This window comes from Petaurus breviceps, unplaced genomic scaffold (assembly GCF_028583685.1).
Source record: "Petaurus breviceps papuanus isolate PSGF00001 unplaced genomic scaffold, PetGlider_PUasm1.0 90137, whole genome shotgun sequence".
Taxonomy (NCBI): Eukaryota; Metazoa; Chordata; class Mammalia; order Diprotodontia; family Petauridae; genus Petaurus; species Petaurus breviceps.
In genome coordinates, this window is record NW_027187183.1 from 700 (window position 1) to 26,533 (window position 25,834).

The following is a 25,834-nucleotide window of genomic DNA, read 5'->3' on the forward strand; positions in this document are numbered from 1 at the left end:
CCAGATCCATTGGAAAGATTCAAGAGAGTTCAGAGGGGCTCCCAGAGCCTATACCTCATCAGTACCACAGAATCACACAAGACCTAACATTGATAACACTAAAAGATCACAGGTCTTGAAACACTATATATCAAGGAGCAAAAGATCTGGGGTTCTGACTAAAAATATCATACCCAGCAAAGCTAAGCATAATTCTGAATAGAAATAAAATGGACATTTAATGATGTGCCAGACTTTCAGGACTTTGTTTAAAAAAAAAAAAGCCTGAACTTACTAAAAGATCTGATATACAAGAGCCAAGAAAAATATAATGTACACACCCATGACCAATTACAAGGAACTCAATAAGGATAGACTGTTTACTTATTATGTATGTAAAATGTAAAACCTATGCCTAAGATTGTAATTTGGTAACTTTATAAGAAAGGGGAAGATTTGAGTATAATATGACTTCAAGAAGTAAAATTGTTCAAGAACAGTTAAAAGAGTATTTGTCTTATACAAATGAAGTACCAGAGGAAGAACCAGTACAGAAGAATTAGATGGAGGAGGGCGGGTTTAATTCTGGAAACCTACTTTCATGGGGAATGGGTTCAAGAGGAAAAAATATATATACATCTAGAAGAGTATATTAGAAAAAATAAAGCTCTAAGGGGATGGAGAGGGAAAAGAGGATAATGGAGGGATCTTTAGAAGGGAGGGTGAGGGAATAGGTTAAAAGGGGGACATAGAAGGGTGTTTACATCAATGGGAATGGAAGACTAAGGGAGGGATCTTCAGAGGGGAGTGTGAGGGAATAGATCAAAGGAGTGTACAAAAGGATGTTTTGATTGATGGAAAGAGGAGGATAAGGGATGAATTGTTGTAGGTGGGGTAGGTTAAATAATAAGAGGGCAAGGTAGAAGTAAAGTATGGGAGTTAGGGGAGATAGAGATAGAACAAAGATCAGGAGTAGAATCTTTTAGGGAAAGTATATGTTTATATATGTATGTATGTATATATATGCATGTATGTATATATCAATATCTATATATAAATATATCCACACTTAATTATTGCTTGAGGGTAGAGGAAGGGGGGGTAGAATAAAATAAGAAGTATACAGCTGAGAACAAAGAAAACCTGCAAAGGAGCAAGGAAAAGATGAATAGCTTTCAACATAATGCACAGAATTTCAATACAGATTTTCTTTAAATGGAAAGTTATTGCTATATATTCTGAATCTTCCCCTATGTTCTGCTTTGCACTTGACCTTTTTGTTGGTTATTTTATGTTTAACTTTATGTTTCTTTTTCTTTTCTTATTATATTTTTAAATTTTAGTATTTGTCTAAAAAAGATTTAAAAATTTCATGAAAGAGATGTATGATGGGAAAAGGAAAGGTGGTTGATCTTGTAGCAAAAGTAAAGGATAACCAAAGTAGCATGTACTACATTTTCAAAATAATGTCAAGAACCTAGAAAAGGGTCTCCTAGCATTCTGGGTAGATCCACTATCAAAGATTTAGACACAAGTTGTACAGAATGAGAAGGCATAGTAGTTTGAGATATGCATCATCAGAGATTGTACAGAATTGTGCACAATTCTGAAATGACCTTATGATGTTTTCTTGATATTACCTATACGAGATGGGTTTCTACATATATTTTATGGAAATTGGGTGTGTTATTTTATAAACATGCCATGTTATATTTACCAATATACCAAAATGGGGCAGCTGTTTTGTGGAGCTTAGCGTTTTAATGCCTTGTCTTTGATCCTTAGGCATTGGATCAGACAGTGACTAAAGACTCTTGTCTGGCTGTTGGATTCTTCCTGAGAGGAGTGGTTCACTTTCAACTAGAAAGGTGAGAACAAAGTCTCCTTGTTTCTTTTCTTACAGCCTATTGTTCCCAACATACCTTGTTCTGGCTTCTCCTCCCTTTTCACTTTCCAAAGCTGACCCACCTTACATGCCACTCTGCTAGTCATGATGATAGCTGTGGTCTTTCTCTGTCCTTTCAGAGGTTACCAGACATCTTGTTCAGACCAGTGTTTAAAGAGACCCAAAGACAACATCATAATTTTTTACTGTGTCTCCTTGTTCCAAGGGAAGTTTTATAGTTAGGGGTCTGGGAGGTCTGGAAATGATTATGGTGTAAAAAAGGTATATATAAAACAACCATAAATTAAGGAGATTGTAGACATTCAGCTCGATTCAAATAAATATTTATTAAACTCCTACTGTATAGAAAGCCGTGTTCTAGGAATTGGGTATGTAAAGAGAAAAATAAAAATAATTCCTACTTTGAATGATTCAGTAAATATAGTAAAATATACAAGGCTATGGTCAAGGATGCAGCAAGGAAAGGAGCTTCAGGATTTCCATGTCCAGATAGATGAGTCAATTGGGAAGCCACTAGTACTCTAATCATTGAAGGAAATTTATTGAAAGAGTTGGAATTTCTAAATGTTTTGGAGGATAGAGGATGCAAGTGGGAGAAGGTGTATCTAAAAACTCAGAGGAAGGTAGAGAAAGATCAAGCCAAGAGGGTTTTCAGCGTGAGGCAGGCAGACCAGGAACTAGGAAACCAAAGAAATGAGATGATCCATCGGACATTGGGGGCTTGGAAGCACAGGAAGAGGATCATGGCCTTAACTTTTAGAACAATAAAAAGCCATGGTAGGATTCCAAGGAGGAAGGTGGCATAATCAGTGTTACTAGAGAAGACTTAGAATAATCAAGCATAGCTGGAAACTAGGAGTGATAGTCTGGATGAGAAATGACTAAGGTTGTGGCATTCTGGTTAGAGAACAGATATGGGAGATATTGTAAAGGAATTAGAGACAGCATTTGGCAATAAACTGAAGCTGGATATTTATGTTAAAGATATTTCCCGCCTCTCCCATTTCCAAATAAATCCATCAGTCTACCCCCTCCCCCGCCCCCATGCTTTTTTTTTTTTGTCAGAATAAAGGGGAGAGAAGCAGCTCAGCCTTTCCTAACTTTATTGTTGTTGTTAGCTACCTTTTTGTTACAGCATTTCCTAACATTATTATTCTAACATTTGCATTTTAAAACAAGGATTTGCCAGTCTTTCCACTTGTCCCTAAGCTGGGATGCTTCTGTATATAATTCCTATCTCCTTCCCCCCTCCTCTTAACCAGAACTGCTTTTCCAAACTGAGACCATATTTAATGTCCTAATCATTACATGACCTAAAGGTGACTCAAGTTCTTCAAGGTTATGCCCAGGAAACATAAGCTCTGACAGGTCACACCAAACTGAGGTGGTTTCTAAGATGGGGCCAGCAATGGACTATGCATCTATTGTTTAAGGACTGGTCTAAGTGGGGAAAGGCTCATCCCCAGAAAGTTGGTCACCAAGGGATGAATTATTTTAGTTGTTTCAACTCCTGAAACCATCTACTAAGGCAGGAAGGGGTTTTAATTGTGGAGAAAATTCCCAAATTAATGAAATCAGGGATCTTTTGAAGAAGTAAAGTAATCAAACAGGGAATCATGATCTGGTTATAAAGGGATATTAGGAAGATGAGAAGGGAAGAAATAAATCCCATAGAGATCTCTAGACTTGGATTCAGGTGCCCCTTAAATTCCTCAGCTGGGACACCTGTGGCAAAGGACAATAGGAAAGAAGGTGAATGTGAAGGGCACTCCACCACCCAGCTGGAAAGTACTTCTTGCCCTACTAACAGGTAGTTTCTAGCCAAGAGTAAATTTAGAACAAATCTGAAAGTCTTTCATTACAACAAGATGAATTTCAATATAGTTCTGACTATACTTGGTACTTTACGCATTTAGTCATCACAGTCTCTGTGATATCTATCTATCACTATACAAAATTGCACAGCCTTAGTCATGTTTCATCCAAACTATCATTTCTTGTTCTGCACTGAGTCTACTGCTGTGCTGGATGCTAAGGCTTTCTTTTTCTCCTGCCACACTAGTTGTACCACCTTTATCCTTGGGGTCCTACTATGGCTCCCTGTTGTTCTAAAGGCTAAGTCCAAGAATCCTACGCTCCACTTCAAAGCCCTTCACTAAGCAACTGAGTCACTGAGGGCCTAGTCATTTCTAGTAACCTTTGAATTGTAATAGATTTTCTTCTGGGTCACAGGTTCCCAGAAGCTCTTTCTGATTATGTCCAGGCCTTGGTCAACCTGAGAAACAATACCTTCATTGACTATAAGCAACTGGGTCTTCGGTACAAATTACAAGCTTGGGAGGTAAGTATTAGAAGGAAGAAGGGAAATTCCCATGCCAGCTATGACATATCATTATTGAAAAGCAGAGAAGGCAAAAAGGAAAGAGGACTAAGAAAAGGCCATGGGATTTAATAGTCAATACTTCCTTTGATAACTTGGAGAGATCAAGGTTTTTTTGAGTGAAGATGTTGGAAGCAGATTACAAAAATTAAGAAGCAAGTGGGAAGAAACAAAGTGGAAGCAAGGAATTTATAAAGCTTCTGTGAGTTTGGCTGTGAAAGGAAGACTAGCATCATATTTTAACTTCATTATTTTTGTTAACTAGCTACTAGGTAGGTATGATCAGGCTGGTAGCTGGTAGGGGTTAGGGGGAGGACCTAGTACTCTTATCCAACCAGCTGCCTCTCCTCTTCACTACTGACCATTCCTGAATAAATGAAGGCATTTCATGAAGGTCCAAGTACCCATTTTTTCCTTTCTGTGCTCATGACAAATAAGACCCAGCTCCACATAGGCATGAGAGAGGGTGAGGACTCACCAAACTGTGAAGACATGGAGAGTAGAAGCTAGTCTAACTACCCAACACAGGCCAAGCAGATGTGTGCCAAAATGGCCTTATCCCTACCTTGTGTGGAGAGGGTGGAAGAAGGGAACCCATAATGGGCTATAATGGATCCCTGTGATTTTTATGCCAGCCTATATAATCATCTCCTCCTCCTGGTCTTAGAGAGACCCAGAATCTGTGGAAAATGACCTAGACCCTTCAAAGTAGGAGTAGTTGGGGCTTATGGTAGAGGCACCCTTGAAGCCTGTAAGAGCCTGTCATTGCTTACCCAGCCCCACCTACAGAATCCCAGAATTTGATAGTTAAGGACCTCATGGGAAAGAATTCTCACTCTACCATACCCACCAAGTGGAGTTGTATATCCCACCCAGCTTCAGTCAAGTGTCAGGTTGCCAATGCCCTTGAACCTTCCTAATTTGTGCCAAGTCCAAGCCTTGAATCACTCTGGATGGGCCCCATCTTAGAGTGGGAATAACTCCATGCTCCCTACCTGACTAGGCCCCAGCAGAGAGGTTTAAAGACTGAGGGCCACCCTCCATTCCCATTCCTAGCCCCAACCCCTCTGCTAGACTTGGCTTGGGTGGGGGAGGCACCCAGAATATTGTAACTAGTGCTCCTATGGAAAGAAGAGATGACTGGTTCCAATTTCTCAAAATCATAGTGGAGGGCCAGAGCCCAGAGTGTTGGCTGTGCTACTCATCCATATCACCCTCCCCAGTTTGGACTAGAAGGACCAGAGCCCTATCCCACCCACAGTGCCTCCCCTGACAGTTTGCACCTTCTAAATTCATCCATGCCTGGGACAAATGCTTTGCTTGCTCAAACCCGGTGATGTCTCTTGTCTCTTCCTTTGCTGAGGTTACTCCTTTTGCCTCAGATATTCTCCTCTTCATTTGTTTCTCAGTTGAATTCCTTCTTATCCCTTAAAATTTAATTTAAATGCTACCTTTTCTTTGAAGTCTATGATAGTCCCTCAATAGTCTCCCTGCCCCTCCTCAGATCTCATTTAGCACTTAGTCTTTGATATACTTAGAATGTAACACTGTGTCTCATCACTCTATTATTAGTAGAGTATTACTATTGGATTGTAAACGTTATAGAAGCAGAAACCCTCTCTTATCCTTGCATTAACCTTGGATGAGCATGAGACTCTGAACACAGGTTCTTAATAAATGTGTTATCAGGCCATTTGTACACATGTATGTTTGAATTTCATGCATTTTACATTTTGCTTCCTTGTCCTGGAATATGTCTTAAGGCTAATAATAATATGATAGGAGGGTAAATAAAACCCCTGATTCATTATCTGCTAATGATTCTTTCCTGCTGAAATATTAACTAGCATTCCACCTTATGTTTCACAAAAAGGATTGGGTAATGTGCAGGGCATAGGGAAATGCCCAGTTCTTGACCTTTCAAAGGGCTAAAGTCCTAAAACTTATGTGATATAGTCAACAACCATGCAGACCTATGTTTTGTCAAATTGTTCTCTTTGGGACTGAAATAATTTTTTTTTTGCATGCTTCAGTTGAAGGAAGGGGAAAGAAGGAGGAGGCTAGGAAAAAGTACGAGAGGGGAAGAAAAGGGGGAGGCAGAGTAGGCAGGGATGAGGAATCTAAGTACCAGTCATTAGAGCTGGTACAAAGCATTTGTGGGTACTAAATGGAATCTGACTTCACTATACAAATACTTACAGACCATACTGAGTAGAATTTCCTGATATTGAAAAGATGTATATTTATAAAAGTAATAATAATAATCAGTTTGGAGTGGGTGGGTGGGTGTGGGGGGGTCTCTTATCACTTACCTCTAGCCCCAACTCTTCAGGCTCCTCCTATTACAAGCAAAAATAGCTCAAAGTACATGTTATATAAACAAGGCTCAAGATCATTATTGCTGTAGGCTCTGAATGCCTCATTTTAAATGTCCTTGAAATTATCTAAGCAAGCTGGAGGCTTTGACTTCAATCTCTACTCTGCTCTCACCAGCAGTAACACAGCTTAGTGTGGAATCTTGCCCTGTCCTTACGCAACCTGTTTCTTTTTGCTTGTGGAACATAAAGGACAACATTCAGTTCAATTCACTAAGCATTTCTGATGCCTCCTGTGTGTTCATGCCTGTACCAGGAACTGTGGGGAAAACAAGTAACAACCTATTCATATATCCATTTGTCTTCTAATAACACTGGCATGCCTGATAAACTCAGCATTTTTCTTCTTTTAAGTTTGGTTGATACCTTTTGTTTTTATTCAAGTCCTGCCTCTTCATACATACTGACTGTGTGACCCTGGGCAAGACACTTAACCACACAGTAATACCTAGTTATATGTCCTGAGCCTTATCATAAACTAATATTTCTCTGTTCTTTGTGACAGAGAAAAAAATAAAACAAACTAACCCAGCAGTGATGCCTGACAGCATATGCAATATTCAACAACCAAAATGCTAAAGAACCACAACTGAGTTCCTGTCCTCAGATCTGCTCCTAATATAGTTGGAGAAATAGAAATTGGATCTTAGAGGAACAAGGATAGAAGTGATAGATGGAAGTGAAATGAGTAGTGGAAAGGGGCAAGATAAAAAGAGGTTGCAATAACCTGAGAGATAGTGGAGTTTCAAGTCATGGGGGCAAGAAGAAGAGTGGAGATGAGAACTCAGGGCGACATGAATTCTAAGACTTTGGAAGGGGGAAGAGCTGTCAAGTTCTTGGTCAAGTTCTACCCCGATCTGTGTACTTTAAAAAAAAAAAAAAACATGGTTCCTAATTTTGAAATTTTTATAATTTGTGAAGTGGAAAAAGAGTAATAGAAATGCCCAGTAGAGGGACTTGTACCCATGATCCCAGTGTTAAATCTCATGATCAATAAGTAGCTAGTTAACACAGGAGCTAACTACAAACTGCATTTTGGTATTCTTTGCTACATGAGGTAAATATTTTTATAAAAGAATTTTTAGTCATCCCACAGTCTGGAGAATAAGTACAGATTGGTATTGTGCTATCGCAAGGAATATTTATAATAATCAAAGAAGTGCAAATTAATAATAACCATAAGGTCACTTTGCAACTATGAAGCTAGAAAGCCTTTCACCAACTGACTTCAACATACCTTTCCAGGCTTACCATTCCCTACTCCATGCTGCCAAACTCTACATTCCACCGAACTGACCTATTTGCTGTTCCCGACATAAGATATTCTATTTCCCATTTCTGTGCCTTTGCATAGTTTGTCCCCGATACCTAGAATGCCCTTTCCTCACCCTTCACTCAATGCTGCTTTTGCTTATCTGTGTACATGTTTTCTTCCTAATAGAATGTAAGCACTTTAAGGGCAGGAATTGTTTCATTTTTGTCTTTATAGCCACAGTGCCTAGCTTTTTGGATAAATGAATGATTGGGGTGGGTTGTAACTATGGGAAGATAGGCCCACTAATTTACTGCTGATGATGCTATGAATTGGTTCAGTTTTTCTGGAAAACAATTTGGAATTATGAAAAAAAAAAAAGAGATAGTACACTGTTTCTGCCTTTTGCCACAAAGATCCTACTGTTGGGACTCTACTCCAACAAGGTTATTGATGACGAGAAAGTATTCATGTGTACAAAAACATTCATAGCAACATTATTTATAATATTCAAAAAACTAGAAATAAAATATGTCTAGTAATTGGAAAATAGCTGAACAAATTATGGGGCATGAATAATGGAATATAACTGGGCTATAAGGAATAATAAATATAAAGAATTTAGAAAAACATGGTAAGACATATAAAATGATGCAAAGTGAATAAAGCAGAGCCAAAGGAACAACATACGTAATGATTATACCAAGGTAAATTCAACATGGAAAGGCAGAAAAACCTCTGGTTAGTTATTATGTCCAGTGTTAATACTATATTGCCAAAGTTTAAGAGCATATTCCTTTTTTTGGGAAATATTCAATAATATGATTGTTTGGGCAAGGTGAGTAATATACTTTATATAAAGTTTGGGTGTTCATTGTGTCCAAACAAAATGTATACAAAATTTTTTTAAATAGTTTTTTTTTTTTCAAAGAAACAAAAAATACCCATCAAGGAAATGCTGCATATTCCACATTCCAAGTGATTTTCAACCCAGATCTGAGACACTCGATGAAGATCAGTTTTCAGGTTGTGGGTCTGATTCCCATGTAGGTTAGTTAGCTTCATCCCCTAGCTGCTATATTTATGCCTTTGGTCTATATTTATGTCTTTGGTCAGAAAGAAAATCAAGACAGAGGTCATGGGTGGCTCAGTGTTATTCATCTACAGCCTCAGATAGAGTTCAGCATATACATACTTTTCAAGGGAAATTCAGAATTTCTCCATGTTTGAAGGACAGGATATATGTTTGCCAAAAAGACTTCTTTGGGGGCGGCTAGGTGGTGCAAGAGGACCTGAGTTCAAATTTGGCCTCAGACACTTGACACACTTACTAGCGTAAATGTAACTTAGGGCAAGTCACTTAACCCCAATTGCCCTCCAAAAAGCAAAAAAACAAAACAAAACAAAAAGACTTCTTTGGAGTGCTCACGTGGTCAGAAGAAGCAATACAAGGACATTCTCAAGGTCTCTCTGAAGAACTCCGGAATTGGTTGTGAGACATTGGAGACACTGGTACAGGACTGCCCAGCATGGCAAGCCCACGTTAAAGAAGGCACTGTGCCCTATGAGTAAAGCAGAATTGTTGTTCTTCTTCAGTCATTTCCAATTCTTCATGCCCCCATTTGGAGTTTTCTTGGCAAAGATACTGGAATACTTTGCCATTTCCTTCTCCAGCTCATTCTACAGATGAGGAAACAGAGGCAGACAAGATTAAATAACTTGCTCTGGATCACATAGCTAATAAGTGTCTGAGTATGGTTTTGAACTCATGAAGATGAGTCTTACTGACTCCAAGCCCAGCACTCTATCTGCTGAACCACTTAGTTGCCCAGGTAGGCAGAACTGTAGTCGCTTAACAGAAATGTGAAATGTGCAAATTTAGAGGCATCTCCATTCCAAATGTTCATGCAAACTATTGGTGCCCTACCTGTAGTAAAGCCTTCGGAGCTCATAATGGTCTGATCAGATATAGTTGGACACATTGTACATTGACCCCAACATAGTGAGGCCACTTTGGTCCTCTTTGAGGAGAACAACCAACCAACCACCTTGTAGGGATTTGGATAGAGCCTCATACTCTGAATTTTCCTTATAGTGAACTTTTCTTTGTATCTGTGATTCCTGCTAATGCTTTGGGATGACATTTAATATCTCTCTCTTTTCCCTACCATTCTCAGGTGTTGTACAACATGGCAGCTGTGCAGTGCCAGCTAGGACTTTGGGAAGAAGCCACCAAAAGCTTAGAAAAGGCCATCTCCAAGAGACCAGAGGGGAGTTCAGCCATTCTAGAGGCTGCCCTGGAGCAGATGCAGGTGAGTCAGGCAGGTGGAAGACATCCCTCATCCTCATGGAGAGGGCCCTGTGTGAGCTGGTGAGAACTTTGGCTATCCACTTTCTTCTCAGATGAGCTGCCTCTAGGCCAGAGACTTCAGAAGTACTAAAGTAAAGCAGTATTGTTTATGTTAAGTCTTTGGTGCCTTGTTTACACAGAGACTCATCTAAGAACATCACTCCCTCTTTCTTCTACTCTGTACCCAAATCCTTAGCCTCTGTATTGGCACATGATCAGACTGAGACATGTGATGATTGGTATTTGTAGGAAAAAGGGGTGATCAGTGGATTAAGTAGTTGTGTTGACTTTCTGACCTTCCCAGAAATAAGGGAAAGGCTTAGATGACCTTAAGCAGTTCTATTCAAGCTAAGGAATCAAAGATTCCTGTAGTATCATAATCCTCTGGCAGGTAATAGAAGTCAAGAAAGCCCTAGTTTACCTTATTTCTGCCTAAAGTCACCAAACCATTTGTCAGAAATTATTTTCTTCTTCTTAGAAACAAATCTTTTTGGACCTTCTGCAATTTCCCAAGGGTGAGATCTTTCGTCCCCGGAAGAAGGATGTAGAGCAGCTAAATTCCATGGATTTCCTGGGGAAGCCCAAGGTAAAGCAGTCTTGTTTACACTAAGTCTCTAGGGTGTTGTTGATAGAAAGACTATGGAGGCCGTAAATTCTTACCACTTAGATGAATCAGCAAAACCTTTCCCAGAACTGGACTGGGCTGAGATCATAATCCATGCTTGGTGCTAATGTTTCATTCAGGCTGACAATTTAGACTTCAAAAAATCCCTGGGCTTGGAGCAGCTAGGTGGCACAGTGAATAAAGCACGGGCCCTGGAGTCAGGAGGACCTGAGTTCAAATCCAGCCTCAGACACTTAACACTTACTAGCCATGTGACCTTGGGCAAGTCACAACCCCAATTTCCCTGCTTTCCCCCCTCTAAAAAGCAAAAAAAAAAAAAATCCCTGGGCTTGGGATCAGCAAAACCTTGAGGTAAGACCCCAGAAGTCCTGGAGACAGGGACAGGGAGATCAGAGGTAGAGACAAATGATTGAGTCTTGATGTTGGAAATTTGAGCCTTGGAAAGAAAGAGAAAGAGAGAGGGAAGGAAGGAGGGAGGGACAGATGGAGGAAAGAAGGAAAGGCAGGTCCTAGCCCTGAGTAAAGGAGTCAGTCCTGAATCTATTCTTTCCAAAATGAAAATGAAGTCTGAAAACATGACTGAATTTTATGTGCCTTAAGTTAAATCTTGTTCAACAAGAGTCAAGTAAGCTTATAAATCAGGGAAGTGTTGAAAGCTTTCATCCACCCACTTGTTACTAGGTGACTAGGCTTGGGCTTATCCAGCTCACTCTGTACCAGGGGATATAGACAGCAACTCCATAGGATTCTGTCCAGATAGTAGTGGAGAGAGTTGGGGATGTGAGGACTTTGGGATGAGAGGAGAGAAGGGGTGATGTATGGGAAGGGCTCCTAAGAGGACTGAGGTGAAGGACAAACCAATGTGGAAAAAAAGGTGACATGTTGGGGCCTTGGCATGAAGATGATTGTAGGGGTGAGACCCTATTATTCCTCTCCCACAGAAGCCCCAGCTGTCTCTAATATTTGACCTAATTACAGGGAGGACAGTAACTAAAGTGAATGTTAGCCTATAGTCAAAGTACTTTACATCAGAAACATGAATTCCTAACCTTGTATTATAGAAAATATGAGTACCATAGACTCATACAAGGTAAATAAGTTAGGTGGTAAATGTGTAAATAGCTAAATAATATCGGTGGAGAATTAAACCTCACAGAAACAGCCCTTTGCCACTCTGACAAGGACTGAGTTCTAAATATTACCAAGAATGTGACTGTTTTTTTTCTTGCTCTGCCCCAGGTCATTTCATCTGTTAATCCTAAGGACAAGTACATTGGTTTTGAGCCTCTCAGGCCACAGGTGAGAAGGGACCTTTCCTATTGGGTCACTTTTCCCTTCCTTGGAAAATTACTCTCCAGCTAAAAGTATATACTTGCTATTTTTATGTCAAAGAGTAAGGGCTTATATGAACCCTTCCAGATACTCTGAGGAAGCAGGGACTGTGTATGCTTTTTCCTGTTTTACTTTTACTTTCCATTTAGAAAGCGGTATCCATAGTATCAGTCAATCACCATGACAGGCATATAACCAAATATGTTAAATTAAAATCCTGGGATGGCATGTTTCCATAATCATGTCACCTAAATATATGAAGCTTTGTAATTTTCAAAGCACCTTCACTTGTAGTCAAAGGACTTAGAGGTCATTTAGTCCAACCACCTTACTTCACAGAGGCCCAGAGAAATGACTTGCCTAAGGTCATACAGAGGGTAAGTAGTAGAGTCAAGATTCAAACCCAAGTCTTCTGACTCCAAAGCAAGAATTTTATCCACTGTACTACATTGACTCTCTCTGTTGGCTCATTTAATGCTAGCTAACAATCTTTTGAGTTCTACAGCTGAATTCATTTTTCCCCATTTCACATATAAGGGTAGATATGCATAGCACAGTCACATGGAATATCAGTGGTAGAGCAATCAATTAGTGTAAAATAAGGTAGTCCCAGAATTCTTGGGACCTTAGTCTAGTCTTTTTCCTGTATCAGGGTGATATAGTCTGAAGGAGAAATGAATTTTTATATAATTGTTGCTTTAATTTCTTACCCCTTGTCTAGAATTTGTGATTTGGGGGACATAGGACATCCTCCCTAGTTCAGTCCTTGCTGGTATCTTGCCAATGCTCTGGAGAAAAGCCTGAAAAAGTTCTAGGGTTGGTATTTAAATACAGTGTTAAGTTCCTGGGGGAAAAAATCAAAGGTAACTGTGTTTACCCAGCATGGAGAAGAGAAGTCTCAGATCTTCCCCTATTAAGATTATCTATAATGTTGTAACTTCTTGGTGAGAGGGACTAGGAGAATGATCTGAGAAGCAAAAAGGAGGCCCATAGGCAGAAGGGCTATTTTCTGTTTTTCCCTGTTTCATGGGCTATCATGGTCAAAGCATGGCCAAGGTAGTAGTTATATAACTCTCCTGGCTGTAGTTGAAGAAATGCCCCTGAATATAGAAAGGGCCTGGAGTTGGCCCCAAGTGGATAGGGGAATGGATAGGAGCCTTGAGTTTTGATTGTTGGTCATTTCCCTGAAGGCAGTCCCCTTCCCTTTTCCAAGCTAGGAATCATCCAAAAAGCAGTTAGGGAACTGCTGCCTGTCTCCACCTATCACATGAGATCAAATGTAGCTTTTCTGATCGATCTTTTCTCAGAGAATCCACCGGCCAGTCTCCCTGATGGAGCCTGTTAATCCGCTAAAAATGGACAAACTGGTGAGACTGAAAAGCACTAAGCGGGGGCATGGTGGGGGGGAATAATGAATGAATGAGGAAGGCCTCAATAGACTCATCTTGTGAACTATAGGACCAAGACAAAGATCAGTCCTTCCTGAATAACCCCTAGGTGAGGAATCCACCAAGAGCCAAGTTGTTAGCTTTGTAGTAGCTTAAATCTCTTCCAAATTTTCAATAGCCTTGATCAAGACTTTAATCTGTTGTTTATGGTAAAAAAAAAAAAAAGTCCAGAAAGTATAAAAGCCCAGATTTTCCCAGGGTACAGGGAAATGTTAGGCCATAAGCGGCCTAACCTTTACTGGAGCAAGGTTTTGGGCCCTGCTATGTGTTACTAGAAGTGAATACTTCTCCAGGGCAATGTCAGACAATGTTAGTGTTTCCAAATCTCTATGTTTGTCCCAGATTCTGTTAAATAACAGTGAAAACAAATAAAGGAAATTTGGTGCCTTTTTCTGAGAGTGCCAAGGTCCATTGAACCCTTGGTTAGTATAAATGCCTTAGAAATGAAATCACTCCAACCCATTGGTGGCAGGTAACTGGGACTAGGTTATCTGGCTTTTTCTAAAACTTCTTTTTGCATCAAACTGAAAGAAGCAAAAGAAAAAAGATCTTAGTAGCTATGCAACTACAGTTTCAGTGCTTCATTTTTCTTCCTTTGTCATTGATAAATTCCAAGGCAGGTAAAATTCCTATGTAGTAAATATATACTGTGAGATCACTTAATTAACAACAACCAAAAATAAGGATCAACAGGCTCCACAAAGCCATCCAGCTGATGAAGCACACACAGAGCTAACTCCACAGAGAAGGGCAACCTTTGCTAGTGAATGGGTACTTTGACTTTTTAATTTGGCTTCCTTGCAGGAAAGTCACAATGGCATCCCATGTTCACCCACAAAGGGACCTCCTAAAAGGCCCCATTTAAACCAAGCTGAGGAACCAGTTTCTCCACTTCAAGGTAAACTGACTCTTAATCTCCCAGCCCCAAGAAGAAGGGCTCTCTGTTAGTGGGTCAAAGGGTGTCATGCTTCTAGCTCCTTCCCCTAAAAATGCAACTGCAAAAGCCATCACTATGGGAGGATTCTCGATTTAGTTTATTCCTCATTCCATTTCCTTTTTCTGCAGGACTCCCTACTCCTAAAGGGATTAGCCTGAGCTCCGAAGTATGTCCTAAAACATTGGTAAGAGTCTGGCAGCTATTTCAGGGTGTTGTTACTGAACATATTAAGCATCATGGAAGTATAAATTTAAAGCCAGGATGGGATCTTGGATGCCATCAAGTCAAATTCCCTCATTTTACATATGAAGACACTGAGGCACAGAGAAGTTGTGACTTGTCTAAGGTGACACAGCTAGTGGTTGAGGCAAGATTCAAACCCAAGTCTTTTCTTTCTCACAGTGTCCTTGTGAAAACTCAAAGCTAACCTGTTATCCTTCTTTTCTATGCACTAACTTTTTTTTTTTTTGCCTTTTGGAGGGCAATTGGGGTTAAGTAACTTGCCCAAGGTTACACGGCTAGTTTTTTTTTTTTTTGTGAGTGTGGGTGTTAAATTGCTGCCCCCTATGCACTAACTTTTAAACTTCCCAAAGGCAGGGCCATACATCATCATTATCATGATCCTCACCATTATTTTTGCTATCTCATTCTTCTCACACTTTTTAATGCAGTTCAGCTAGAAAATGTCCCAGGTCAAATTACTATCTTGCTGTTATTCTCTTGTATTGATATGTTCTATGAACTGCTTTTGGTGCTTGTATAAAAGTATTAGGATAGTCAGTACATCTTCTGTTGGATCATTGAAAGCATCCTCAGAACAACTCTAGTAGCATACAGGATGATAGGGGTGACAGGTATCTCATCCCATTCAGTCAACAAGGCCTGTGATTTCACCTTTGCAGTATCTCTAAACTATGCTTCCTTCTCTGCTCTGACACTACCACCAAGCCTTCTGATTCAGGCCTTCATCACCTCATGCCCGGACCATTGCAATAGCCTGCTGATGAGTCTCTAATCCCTCCTTCATTTGGGTTAAAGTGATTTTCCTAAAGTGCCAGTTTAATCATGGAACCCTCCCACCCGCTGTTTAACAGATTCCTGTGACTCCCTATTGACTCCCAAGATCAAGTACAAAATTCTCTGCTTGGTGCTCTAAGCCCTTCATAACTTAGCTTCCTCCCACCTTTCCAGCTTTCTTATACCTTACTCCTCATACTCTTCAATTCAATGACAATGAGACCCTCCATCTCTTGGCTCTGGGCATTTCTTTGTGGACCAAATGCCTAAATGCTTTCTCCTCAACTCTGCCTATTACCTTCCCTGGCTTCCTTTAAGTCCTCACTAAAACCCTGTTTTTTACAGGAAGCCTTTCCCAATCTAAATTCTAGTGCTTTCCCTGTTAATTATTTCTTACTTATCTTGTGTATAGCTTGTTTGTCTTCCTCGTAGTAAATGAGGGCAGGGACTGTCTTTTGTCTCTTTTGTTTTTTATCCCCAGAGCTTAGCACAATGTCTGATACATCTTAGGTGCTTAATAAATGTTTATTGACTGATGATTGATTCTATTCCCACATTATTTTGGTCTCTTCTAGGTTTTTGTATTTTGAACACTTTTTGTTCCATGTAGTTTGGAAATTATGAGAATTCAGTACAACCATATTTATTGAAGACATTATTATTATTAAGTTTTCATGGATCAGTGTTATATCCAGGTGATTGTGGTCAACAGTTTGGTCAATGATGGCAGTACTGTTTCAGGACAGTGAGTTCTCCAGAATATTTTTAGATCTTTAATAATGATGTGGAGATTTGTCATCTGTCAGTGTATCAAAGACCATGAACTTCTGAGGTTTAATTCTGATCACCTGCTCATGTCTTAGCAGGTATTTGGTAGATGCTAATTTTTTTAATCAATTTTTTTTTCAAAGATCAAGCATTTTCTCTCTCTGAACACACACACACACACACACACACACACACACACACACAGAGTCCCTGACAAAAAGAAAAAATAAACTTTAAAACAAGTAAAGTTGAACAAAATTAATTCCCATATTGACCATGTCCAAAAGTGTGTCTCATTTTGCCTTATCTTGTTGTAAGTGCTAAATTCCTACAGTCTACCATGTTGCAGTTTCTACTGTTTCTTCATATACTCTACATTGATGACCAAGCTTTTTAAGAAAAACGCTTCTGAAAAATTTCTGATAGCATTGACCTATAACCCTTCTTTAATTTCTGATAGCAATGACTTAGTCCTGAATTGCCATCCTTAAACCTCTCTCCTCCCCCCAACCAAATTAGTAAAATTCAGCTATTTGCTCCCTGTTGCTTTGTCAACATATTTTATATGGATTTCATGTAGCTATAGTCTATGGAGGGCCTTTTGGTTCTGTTCCTGGATTTTTTACATTTTATAGACTTTATATTTTAGTTACATTTAGCAAATGCAATGGCATATACCTGTTTATCAACCTATTATTATTACTTAGTAAAATGATGTTTGTTTATCCCAAAAATGTAACTGTAGGCTTATTAGCTGTTAATGATGTTCTCTAAAAGGATTGTCAACCCTCTTGTTCTTTTTGGTGAGGAAATGTTATCCTGTTACTCTTTCTATAGCTGCTTTAGACCTTATGTCTTGTTAAGGTTTTATTAGTATATTTTCCAAATCTGTTATGTACATTTTACAGTTCTGAAAGTAAATTGACCTTTCCTTGGAGGGATCACTAGTGTTTATTATTGGAAGCTAGTAAACTGCTTTATTAATAATTTGTGTGTCACTGTGAATTGTTTGAGTCAATAATTATGGATTTTATGCAACTCATTTGGCCCCACCACTTTCCATTTTTGAAGAGAAGCTAGAGTTTCAGTCCCCTCCTCCATTATTCATTATACTAATAGTACACCAGTTTTTTGTTTCTTGCTTGAACCACCAAGCATTTTTATTATGTGAGACTTGCAACCACACATACAGATTACCAAGAATTTTCCATATGCCCTTTCTTCCTCTTTACCTTCTGATTTCTTCATTTCTTTTGCTTTCAATTACTAATTAAAGGAGTCTGGATTTCAGATACATTTTTGTTCTACAGATTCTATTCACATTTCTATTTCTTTTCTTATTGTTGTCTTCAGTTGGGCAATATTGTGTTCAAGTTTTCTGTTCCATGTACCAGCTAGACGCTGGTGTCATCTTCCATAGATCTTTAATAGTTCTCTCAGGTCCCTTCTGCCATGATGGTGCTTGACACCAGTCCTTAAGGGTATTCCTTATTATGGTTCTTATCATGGCAAGGCTGCTACATATGCAGCTGGGTACAAGTTCTGAGATATTTTTACATTTTCTGTCAAATACTGTGGAAGAATGTCTTCATTCATTATGGTTATGGCGATTACCAGCTTTTTGAAATGACTATTTTGGTATCTAACTGATCCACTAGTTGAATTCATTCCATGAACCTCAAAAGGGGCTTTTCAGAAATCCAGTCTTAAGTATATTCATCTTTTTCAAAATCATTTGAGATGTTGGTTCTATTCCTGTCGTTTATTTTGTTATGCAATGAATTTTTCAAGATCTCCATCACTGTCTAATTATTTTTTATTAGATACAGTTTCAAAGTTTGCATTAAGTGAATATTTTCAACTACCTAAGATTCTTTTTTCTCTCATTTTTCATATCATCTAATTTAGGATTAGGGATGAAGTTATTTTTTTATGATTGCCCAGCACTGAGGTAATGACAAAAATAACATGTAGTCCTTGCCTATATAACTGGTGAAATGTTTCTAATTTTGTGCACATTGGTATGATGTGTGGCTGGTGCCTTATGAAAGTATGTGTCTTCAATCCATTTCATGTGTACACATGATTTGCCCACTTTAGCACACCATCTGTTCTGAAGGATGTCTATGGGATCTTGACATTTCTGATTGGTTCCATTGTGTTGCTTTCTTGTGGTCTTGAAATACAAAATAATCTCACTCATTTTGCTCTTCTCTGTATCAAGAAGATCATTATGATGACTTTAAGAAAAGCCAGCTTGTACCTCTATGCCATTCCATTTGTTTCTTAGATTCCTAGCAGCAGTTTCATCATACTGACTAGTATATTAGTCCATTCAGTAGTATTGTCAGAGCCTAAATAGACAGGGTTTCAGGGTTCCTGTCGGACCTCCACACTTGATATAGTTATCTCAAGTTCAAAGAGTTCCTGTTATACATCACTAAAACTATGGCATCCCCTAATTTTGCTACTCTTTCCCTTTCCCAGGACATGGATAATGGGTTGGATTTTAAGAGAGCTAATGATGATGATGATATTGCTCCTGCTGATAACTTTCTATTTGGTATGCTATGAATGAATGAATGAATAAAACATTTATCAAGCTCTTCTTATTTGCATAGCACTGTGCTAAGTGCTGAGAGTTTCAATAGAAAAGCAACGTAGTCCCTGCTGTTGAGGGGCTTGAGGAGGGGAGACAATTCATATGGAAGGTTTCAGCTGCAAATCAGATGGGAAAATCCTATGGTCCCTAGGGTGCAGTGGCAAAGCAAATGTTAATGCTTCTTCTTTAATGCCATTTCCACCAATAAAATTATATAATTTTCTGATGCTGACCCATTTGACAATGCCTAGTACTTTGGTAGCAAAAGTTTTCATTTCTGGGTCTTCAATAGCTGTGGCTGTAGCACCTGCAGGAGCAGTGATATTTTCCAAAGAATCTTCACTTTTGATTCTTACAAAAATCATGGTTGATAAGTCAGATATTATCATTCCATTTGGCATTCAAGGACACTGAGGTTCAGAAAAGTCAAGTAGGGGTGGCTAGGTGGTGAAGTGAATAGAGCACTGGCCCTGGAGTCAGGAGGACCTGAGTTCAAATCCGGCCTCAGACACTTAAAACAAAACTAGCTGAGTGACTTTGGGCAAGTGACTTAACCCCAATTGCCCTCCAAAAAGCAAAAAAACCCAAAAAACCAGAAAAGTCAAGTGATGTGTCCAAGTGCAAATTCACGTTAGAACTGGGGCTAGAACCCTCAGCTGCAGATTCTCCCATGCAGTGTGCATTTGTGGTTTAAGGCAGGGTAGTACAAGAAGTAATAACAGTCTAAGAAAATGTTCTGGCTCTTTGGTCCCAAGTGCTTAAAAAGTTGATTGCACAAATAATCAAGCCAAACAGATTAAGTGAAAGACAACCTATTAATTCACAAAAAATAACAATTCACATTTATGTGGATTTAGGGTTTACAGAGATTTTCATCCCAACAACCCACCTCCATTTTCCCAGATTACTATCTTACCCACTATGTCTCTGGATAGGTTTCCTGGAAGCACTTCTCTCAGTCCCTCCCCCAGAAAGGTCAATATATCAGTAGATCAAGCTGTAAAATCTTTTTTCCGAAATTTAACATCAGCTCCACCCTCAGAGAATGGGGGGACCTAGGAAAATTGACTCAGCCTACAGTCTTCTGTATCATCTCAAGTTTGGGGAACCAATGACTCTCTTTCCTATTGATATATATTCCTAAGACATAGCCTTTCTCATTCTGCAGAAAGCACTTGGTTAAAGTGACTTTGCCTAAAACCAGCCCATCTCCATTCTGTTCCCTGTCAGGTCTCATCTGCTCAGGGAGAGGTGTCCAGCAGCCCAAACACATCTATCAACCTCAATGTACATTGTACTTTTACTGTTACCTTGGAGGTGAAAAAGGGAGCATCTGTGCCTGTCCTCAGAGCCCTGCTAAGAGACAAGCTCCTGCAGCAATTAGAAGGTGCACAGCTCAGGTATGAATTGTGTACAGGGCATCTCTTTATAGGATGGCAAGCCCCAGCATACAGCACTTGCTGGAAAGAATCATGCTATTCACCTCCTGACAAAGAGGTGATAGACACAGGGTGCAGAATGAGACATAGCCAATGAGTCAGTTTGCTTGATTGTACATATACTGAGTACTTATCAAGATATAATATATATTGAAAAAAAAAAGAATCCAACTGATCCCAGAGAAATCAGTCCATGGGCAAAGGGAGAATTTAGAGACATTTATAGGATGAAATATTGAATAGCACTGATATTGATCCCAATCTCAGCTCCTGGAGCTACAGACTCTCCCTTTTTAAGGGACAGAATGAAAAGAAAGGTGATGAGAGTGGAATTAATCTGCTGAAGCAGCAAGGGATGGCATCATGGGGTGAGGGATCATCTCTTTATCAGAGACTGGAATAGAGGAAGCAGTTGAGCATGACATGAAGGAGTTTTAAAATGTAGAGAAGAGGGAGTGCATGATGAATAGCCCCTAATTTCTCAGTAAAATTTAAGTGCCTGATCCCTTCTCACCTCCTTCCTGCCTCCTGAGGGATCTCGTCTCATAGTTAATTTTTTTGTTCCTTCCTACCACCAGCCCCTTCTTTTCTGTCTTTGAACATGCTTGGGTTGCTCCTGTCTTAAGAAAAGCTTGGCTTAAGCCCAACACTTCTTACCAAATATCTCTTCTGCAGCCTGATGGCTCCAGTGATCATTCTTCTTTTGAGAATAAGAACAGGGGGAAACTGTCTACTACATCTGCTTCTTCATTGCCTCATTCCTCCCATGACTTCCTGTACTCCAGCTCCTACCTCTGTCTACTGTTTGACATGATGGTGACATAATGGCATCGTAAAGTTAGGGTTACTGGACCTCTGCAGGGCACTGGACTTGGAGTTGGGAAGATGGGTTCAAATCCTGCCTCAGCCACTTATTAGGTGTATAAGACAGACCAGTCACTTTAAGCTCTCTGTGTCTGTTTCCTTATCTATAAAATGAGAGGGTTGGAATTAATGACTTCTAAAGTCCTTTCCATCTCTAGATTTATGACCCTATGATTCTATGTCCTCTGAGTCAAATCCAACAAATAAAAATCTTTATATTCCTTCTCAAATCAGGGGCTCTCCTGGGGTCAGAACTATGTCTCCTCAATTTCCTGGTTTATCCCCACCCTCCAGTTGATGACCTTAGCTTCACCCCTCACATGATTTTCTTTCGCACTCTTCCTTATCCTCTGCCCAACCCCATTTTGGGTGGGCACTGGGCCATCTTGAAACTCAGAAGTTCCTGTTTCAGTTTGGACTCAGTAGGGACATAAGACATTTCAACACAAGAATAGTATTTTAGGGTGGGCACATTGGGAACAAACTGGGGAATTCCCTGGTAAGGTCACCACAGTAGCCACGCTTCTGCTGGCTTTGCTGAAACAATACAGTAAGCTTTAGTAATGTGGCATTATGACAACAATAAATTGGTAACATCCCACTGTATTCATGAAGGATTTGACCTTCATAGAGTTTTAATCAGTCAACCATAATTATTACATACTATATGCTATGTACCGTGCTAGGTGCTGAGAATATAAAGGGGGCATTCCCTGCCCTCCGGAAGTTTAGATTCTATTGGAGAGACTACACATACTAAAAAGTAGTATGTAATTTTGGGAGGGAGGATGCTAGTAGCTAGGGGTGGGGGAGTGGGCAAGGTTAGAGATCAGGAGAGCTTTCTGGCAAAATGCAGTGCCTGAATATTTGTTACTTGGGTTGTTTTTTTCTTTTTCTTTTCCCAGCTGGGAGAGGGAAGTGGGAGGGAAAGAAAATAGAATTTAATTAATTAAAATGTTAAATTATAAATAGCCCCAGATTTAAATTTTAAAAAAGAAAAGAATGTGGTGCTTGAGCTGAAGTTTGAAGAAATAAAGAGATTCTGTGGAGTAGAGAGGAGGAGGGAGTCTATTACAGGTGTGGAGGGTGGCCCCTAAAAAAGACAGGAGATGGAGTGTCATGTGTGAGAAACAATAAGAAGGCTAATTTGCCTGGACCAAAAATTGGAAAAAAGGAATAGAGAATCAAACTGGAAAGGTAAGTCAGAACCAGGTTTTTAAGGGCGTTAAATGCCTCACAGAGGAATTTAATATTTGGTCCTATAGACCATAGGGAGTCACTGAACTTAATTGAGTAGAGGAATGATACAAAATTTTTGAAAATCACTTTGGTAACTGTATAGAAGATGGTGATGGAAGAGATTTGAGTCACAGAAACCAATTGGGAAACTACGGTAGTAATCTTGGTGAGGGTGTGACCTAGGATAGTAGGGGCAGCTAAGTGGTACAGTGAATAGAGCACCAGCCCTGGAGTCAGGAGGACCTGAGCTCAAATCTGGCATCAGACACTTAACAAAAAACTAGCCATGTGACCTTGGCAAGTCACTTAATCCCAATTGCCCTACAAAAAGCAAAAAAAAAGACCTAGGATGGTGGTGATATGAGTAAGGAAATAGATATGAGAGAAGTTGTAAAAAGAGAAATGAAATGAAATGAAATAATCAAGTTATTGGATTAATGGGGTGACCCAGAGTTGAAGAGTCAAGATCAATAAAGTTGTGATCCTTGGAAGATGGTAGTGCCCTCAACAGAAGTGGGGAAGTGTTGAAGAGGGTATTTTTTGGAAGCTCTGAAGAGGTAAATTCTATTTAGAACATATTAAATTTGAGATGCCCTGTAAGACATCCATTTAGAAATATCCAAAGAGGGGTGGCTAGATGGCTCAGTGAATAGAGCACCAACCCTGGAGTCAGGAAGACTTGAGTTCAAATATGGCTTCAGACAATTAATGCTTACCTAGCTGTGTGACTTTGGACAAGTCACTTAACCCCAATTGCCCTGTCTTCTCCCCTGCAAAAAAAAAAAAAAAGAAAGAAAGAAATATCCAATTGGTTGTTTATTGATGATGTGGGACTGAAATTCAGAAGAGACTAGGGGGAGTCATCTTCATAGAGATGATAATTGAACCTGTGGGAGTTGATAAGGTTGCCAAAGTGAGAGAGTATAGAAAGAGAAGAAAAGAAGGGGGCTAAGAGCCTTGGGGTACACCCATAGCTAGGGGTCATGATATAGATGAAGAACCAGAAAAGGAAAATGAGGAATGGCCAGATAGGTAGGAAGAAAATCAAGAAAGAGAGCACTGTCATGGACACTTACAGAAGAGAGAATAGATAGAGAGGAAAGATTAGACAACAATGTCAAGTGCCACTGAAGGATCTAGAAGAATGAGAATTGAGAAAAGCCATCAAGTTTCTCAATTAAGAGATCACTGGTAACTTTGGAGAGAGAAGTATCAATTGTGATGAGGTCAGAAGCCAGATTGGAAAGGATTGAAGGATGAGTGAGAGGAAAGGAAGTAAAGACAACTGCTTCTAAGAGTTTGGCAGTGAAAAGGAGAAGAGATAAAAGCTGACAGTTGAAGAACTTTTTTTTTTCCACAATAGGTGAGACTTGGATATGTTTGTAGACAGCAGAAATGCCAGTAGATAAAGTGATAGTTTTAGATAAAGAGACCGAAAAATCTACAGGAGGGGATGGTGAGGGTAACCCAGTGGCAAAAGGAATGGGATCAATGGGGATGGTGTCATTGGGTTTTAAGATGTAGAGAAGAGAAGAGGGAGTTCATGGCAAGTGATTTCCATTTTCTCCATAAAAGTATGAAGCAAGGTCCTTAGCTGAGAGGGGCAAATAAGAGGGAGTGGCATGGGAGACTTGAGAAGACAAAAGAGTTGGTTTGGAACAGCCTCTGGGGGAGTGGGATGTAGTATCAATTAGGAAAGAGTCAAAGGATTGACTTGCTACAGTGGGGGCTTTTTTTTTTTTTTGAGGGGGAAAGGCAGGGCAATTGGGGTTAAGTGACTTGCCCAAGGTCACATAGCTAGTAAGTGTGTCAAGTGTCTGAGACCAAATTTGAACTCAGGTCCTCCTGACTCCAGGGCCAGTGCTCTATTCATTGCACCAATTAGTTGCCCCAACAATGGAGGCTTTTTGAGATTAAAAACATGAATTTCTAATGGAGGGCAGCAGGGGATAGAGCACTGGACTTGGAATCAGGAAGACTCATCTTCAAATCCAGCCTTAGACACTTACTAGATGTGTGACTCTGGGCAACCCTGTTTGCTTCAGTCCCTCGTCTGTATGTATGTAGTATGAGCTAGGGAAGCAAATGTCAAACCACTCCATTAGAGTCACAAAGAGGACACTCAGCAACAAACATTTTTTTTTTTGCTTTTTTTGGAGGGGGGGAAGGCAGGGCAATTGGGGTTAAGTGACTTGCCCAAGGTCACATGGCTAGTAAGTGTTAAGTGTCTTGCATCTGGATTTAAACGCAGGTCCTCCTGACTCCAGGGCTCTATTCACTGTGCCACCTAGCGACCCAAAACAAACATTTATAGTAAGCCCTCTCAGTGAGATTCCCTGACTTCCTTCAGCCTCATTCAACAGCACAGGAATACATGCTAAGTATGCGTGACTCTGGATTTGAAGGAAAGGGCTTCATGTGTAGAGGATGTTCTGCTCTGGTGTCCCTTAGTCAGGTGTCTCCTCAGGTTGTCACTCACCCTTCATAACAAGGCAGGATATTAGTGGTATTGCCTTTTAGAGGAAGAGTTGTATAAACAGTTTTGTAGAGAGGAGTAGTATTTATTTCTATCTGTGACAGAGGTGGACCCTAAGCCTCCTTAATGAAGTTAGGTACTAATAGTAAATCATATGTCCATGTCCTGAGGACCAAGAAGCCTATCCCCGGTGGACTATGCATGTGACATGAAATGAACAATAGGTGACTAAGTATCCATTGCAGTTACAGCCACCAGGACAGTGGGAAGTCCATTACAATTTCTGGGGAAGAGGCATGTAAAAAGATGTGGCAGGAGGCAGCAGCAGACAGAAGACTGAGGCTCCAGTGCCAGGTAAGGATCTCCTAGGTATACTCTGGGAACTCTGGGGGCAAAGGAGATAGTACAGAAAGACTCATGGAATGGATAGCAGCCCTTTCTAGGCAGCTCTGCTTCTAGACTTCAGATTCATCCCTTGTTTGTGCTCAGGGCTTTCTGGGCACTTCTCTACCCCTCAATCCTTCTATCTTTCCCTGTTGTCTATCCATTCATACCTGGGTTCTAAAGAAGCAATAAAACCAAAGTTGCTGGCTTTCCCAGCAGCACCAGGGGGTAACAATGGCCAGGTTGAATTTAGAGGATAAAACATATATTCACTCACCTGAATTCCCAGAAAGGCAATTGTTTCCCTAGATTGTAAGAGCCCTCTTCAAGCTAGCAAAGGCCAGCTGTAGTGTAGGAGTTTGTAAGCAGGATAGTCCTTCAAAGAGCTGTAATAACTGCAATGGATATGTTCTGGCTTGGAGACATCATCTGAAGAGGGTCACCATAAAATGATGAGGTTT

The 25,834-nt window shown here is 39.9% G+C and overlaps 1 protein-coding gene across 1 annotated transcript in view; it reads left to right on the top strand.

Annotated features, from left to right (window-relative positions):
* Window positions 1-1,764: 1,764 nt before the first annotated feature.
* The window catches only part of NOXA1 (NADPH oxidase activator 1), a gene marked incomplete at its 5' end in the record, with an annotated part of 28,714 nt that continues 4,644 nt past the window's right edge, over window positions 1,765-25,834 (top strand). The window contains 10 exons of the mRNA XM_069107538.1: window positions 1,765-1,847; window positions 4,118-4,226; window positions 10,070-10,204; window positions 10,721-10,828; window positions 12,107-12,166; window positions 13,507-13,566; window positions 14,452-14,545; window positions 14,713-14,768; window positions 20,202-20,371; window positions 25,235-25,343. Coding sequence (XP_068963639.1) covers window positions 1,765-1,847; window positions 4,118-4,226; window positions 10,070-10,204; window positions 10,721-10,828; window positions 12,107-12,166; window positions 13,507-13,566; window positions 14,452-14,545; window positions 14,713-14,768; window positions 20,202-20,371; window positions 25,235-25,343 — 984 coding nt within the window. The remainder of the gene's footprint in view (window positions 1,848-4,117; window positions 4,227-10,069; window positions 10,205-10,720; window positions 10,829-12,106; window positions 12,167-13,506; window positions 13,567-14,451; window positions 14,546-14,712; window positions 14,769-20,201; window positions 20,372-25,234; window positions 25,344-25,834) is intronic.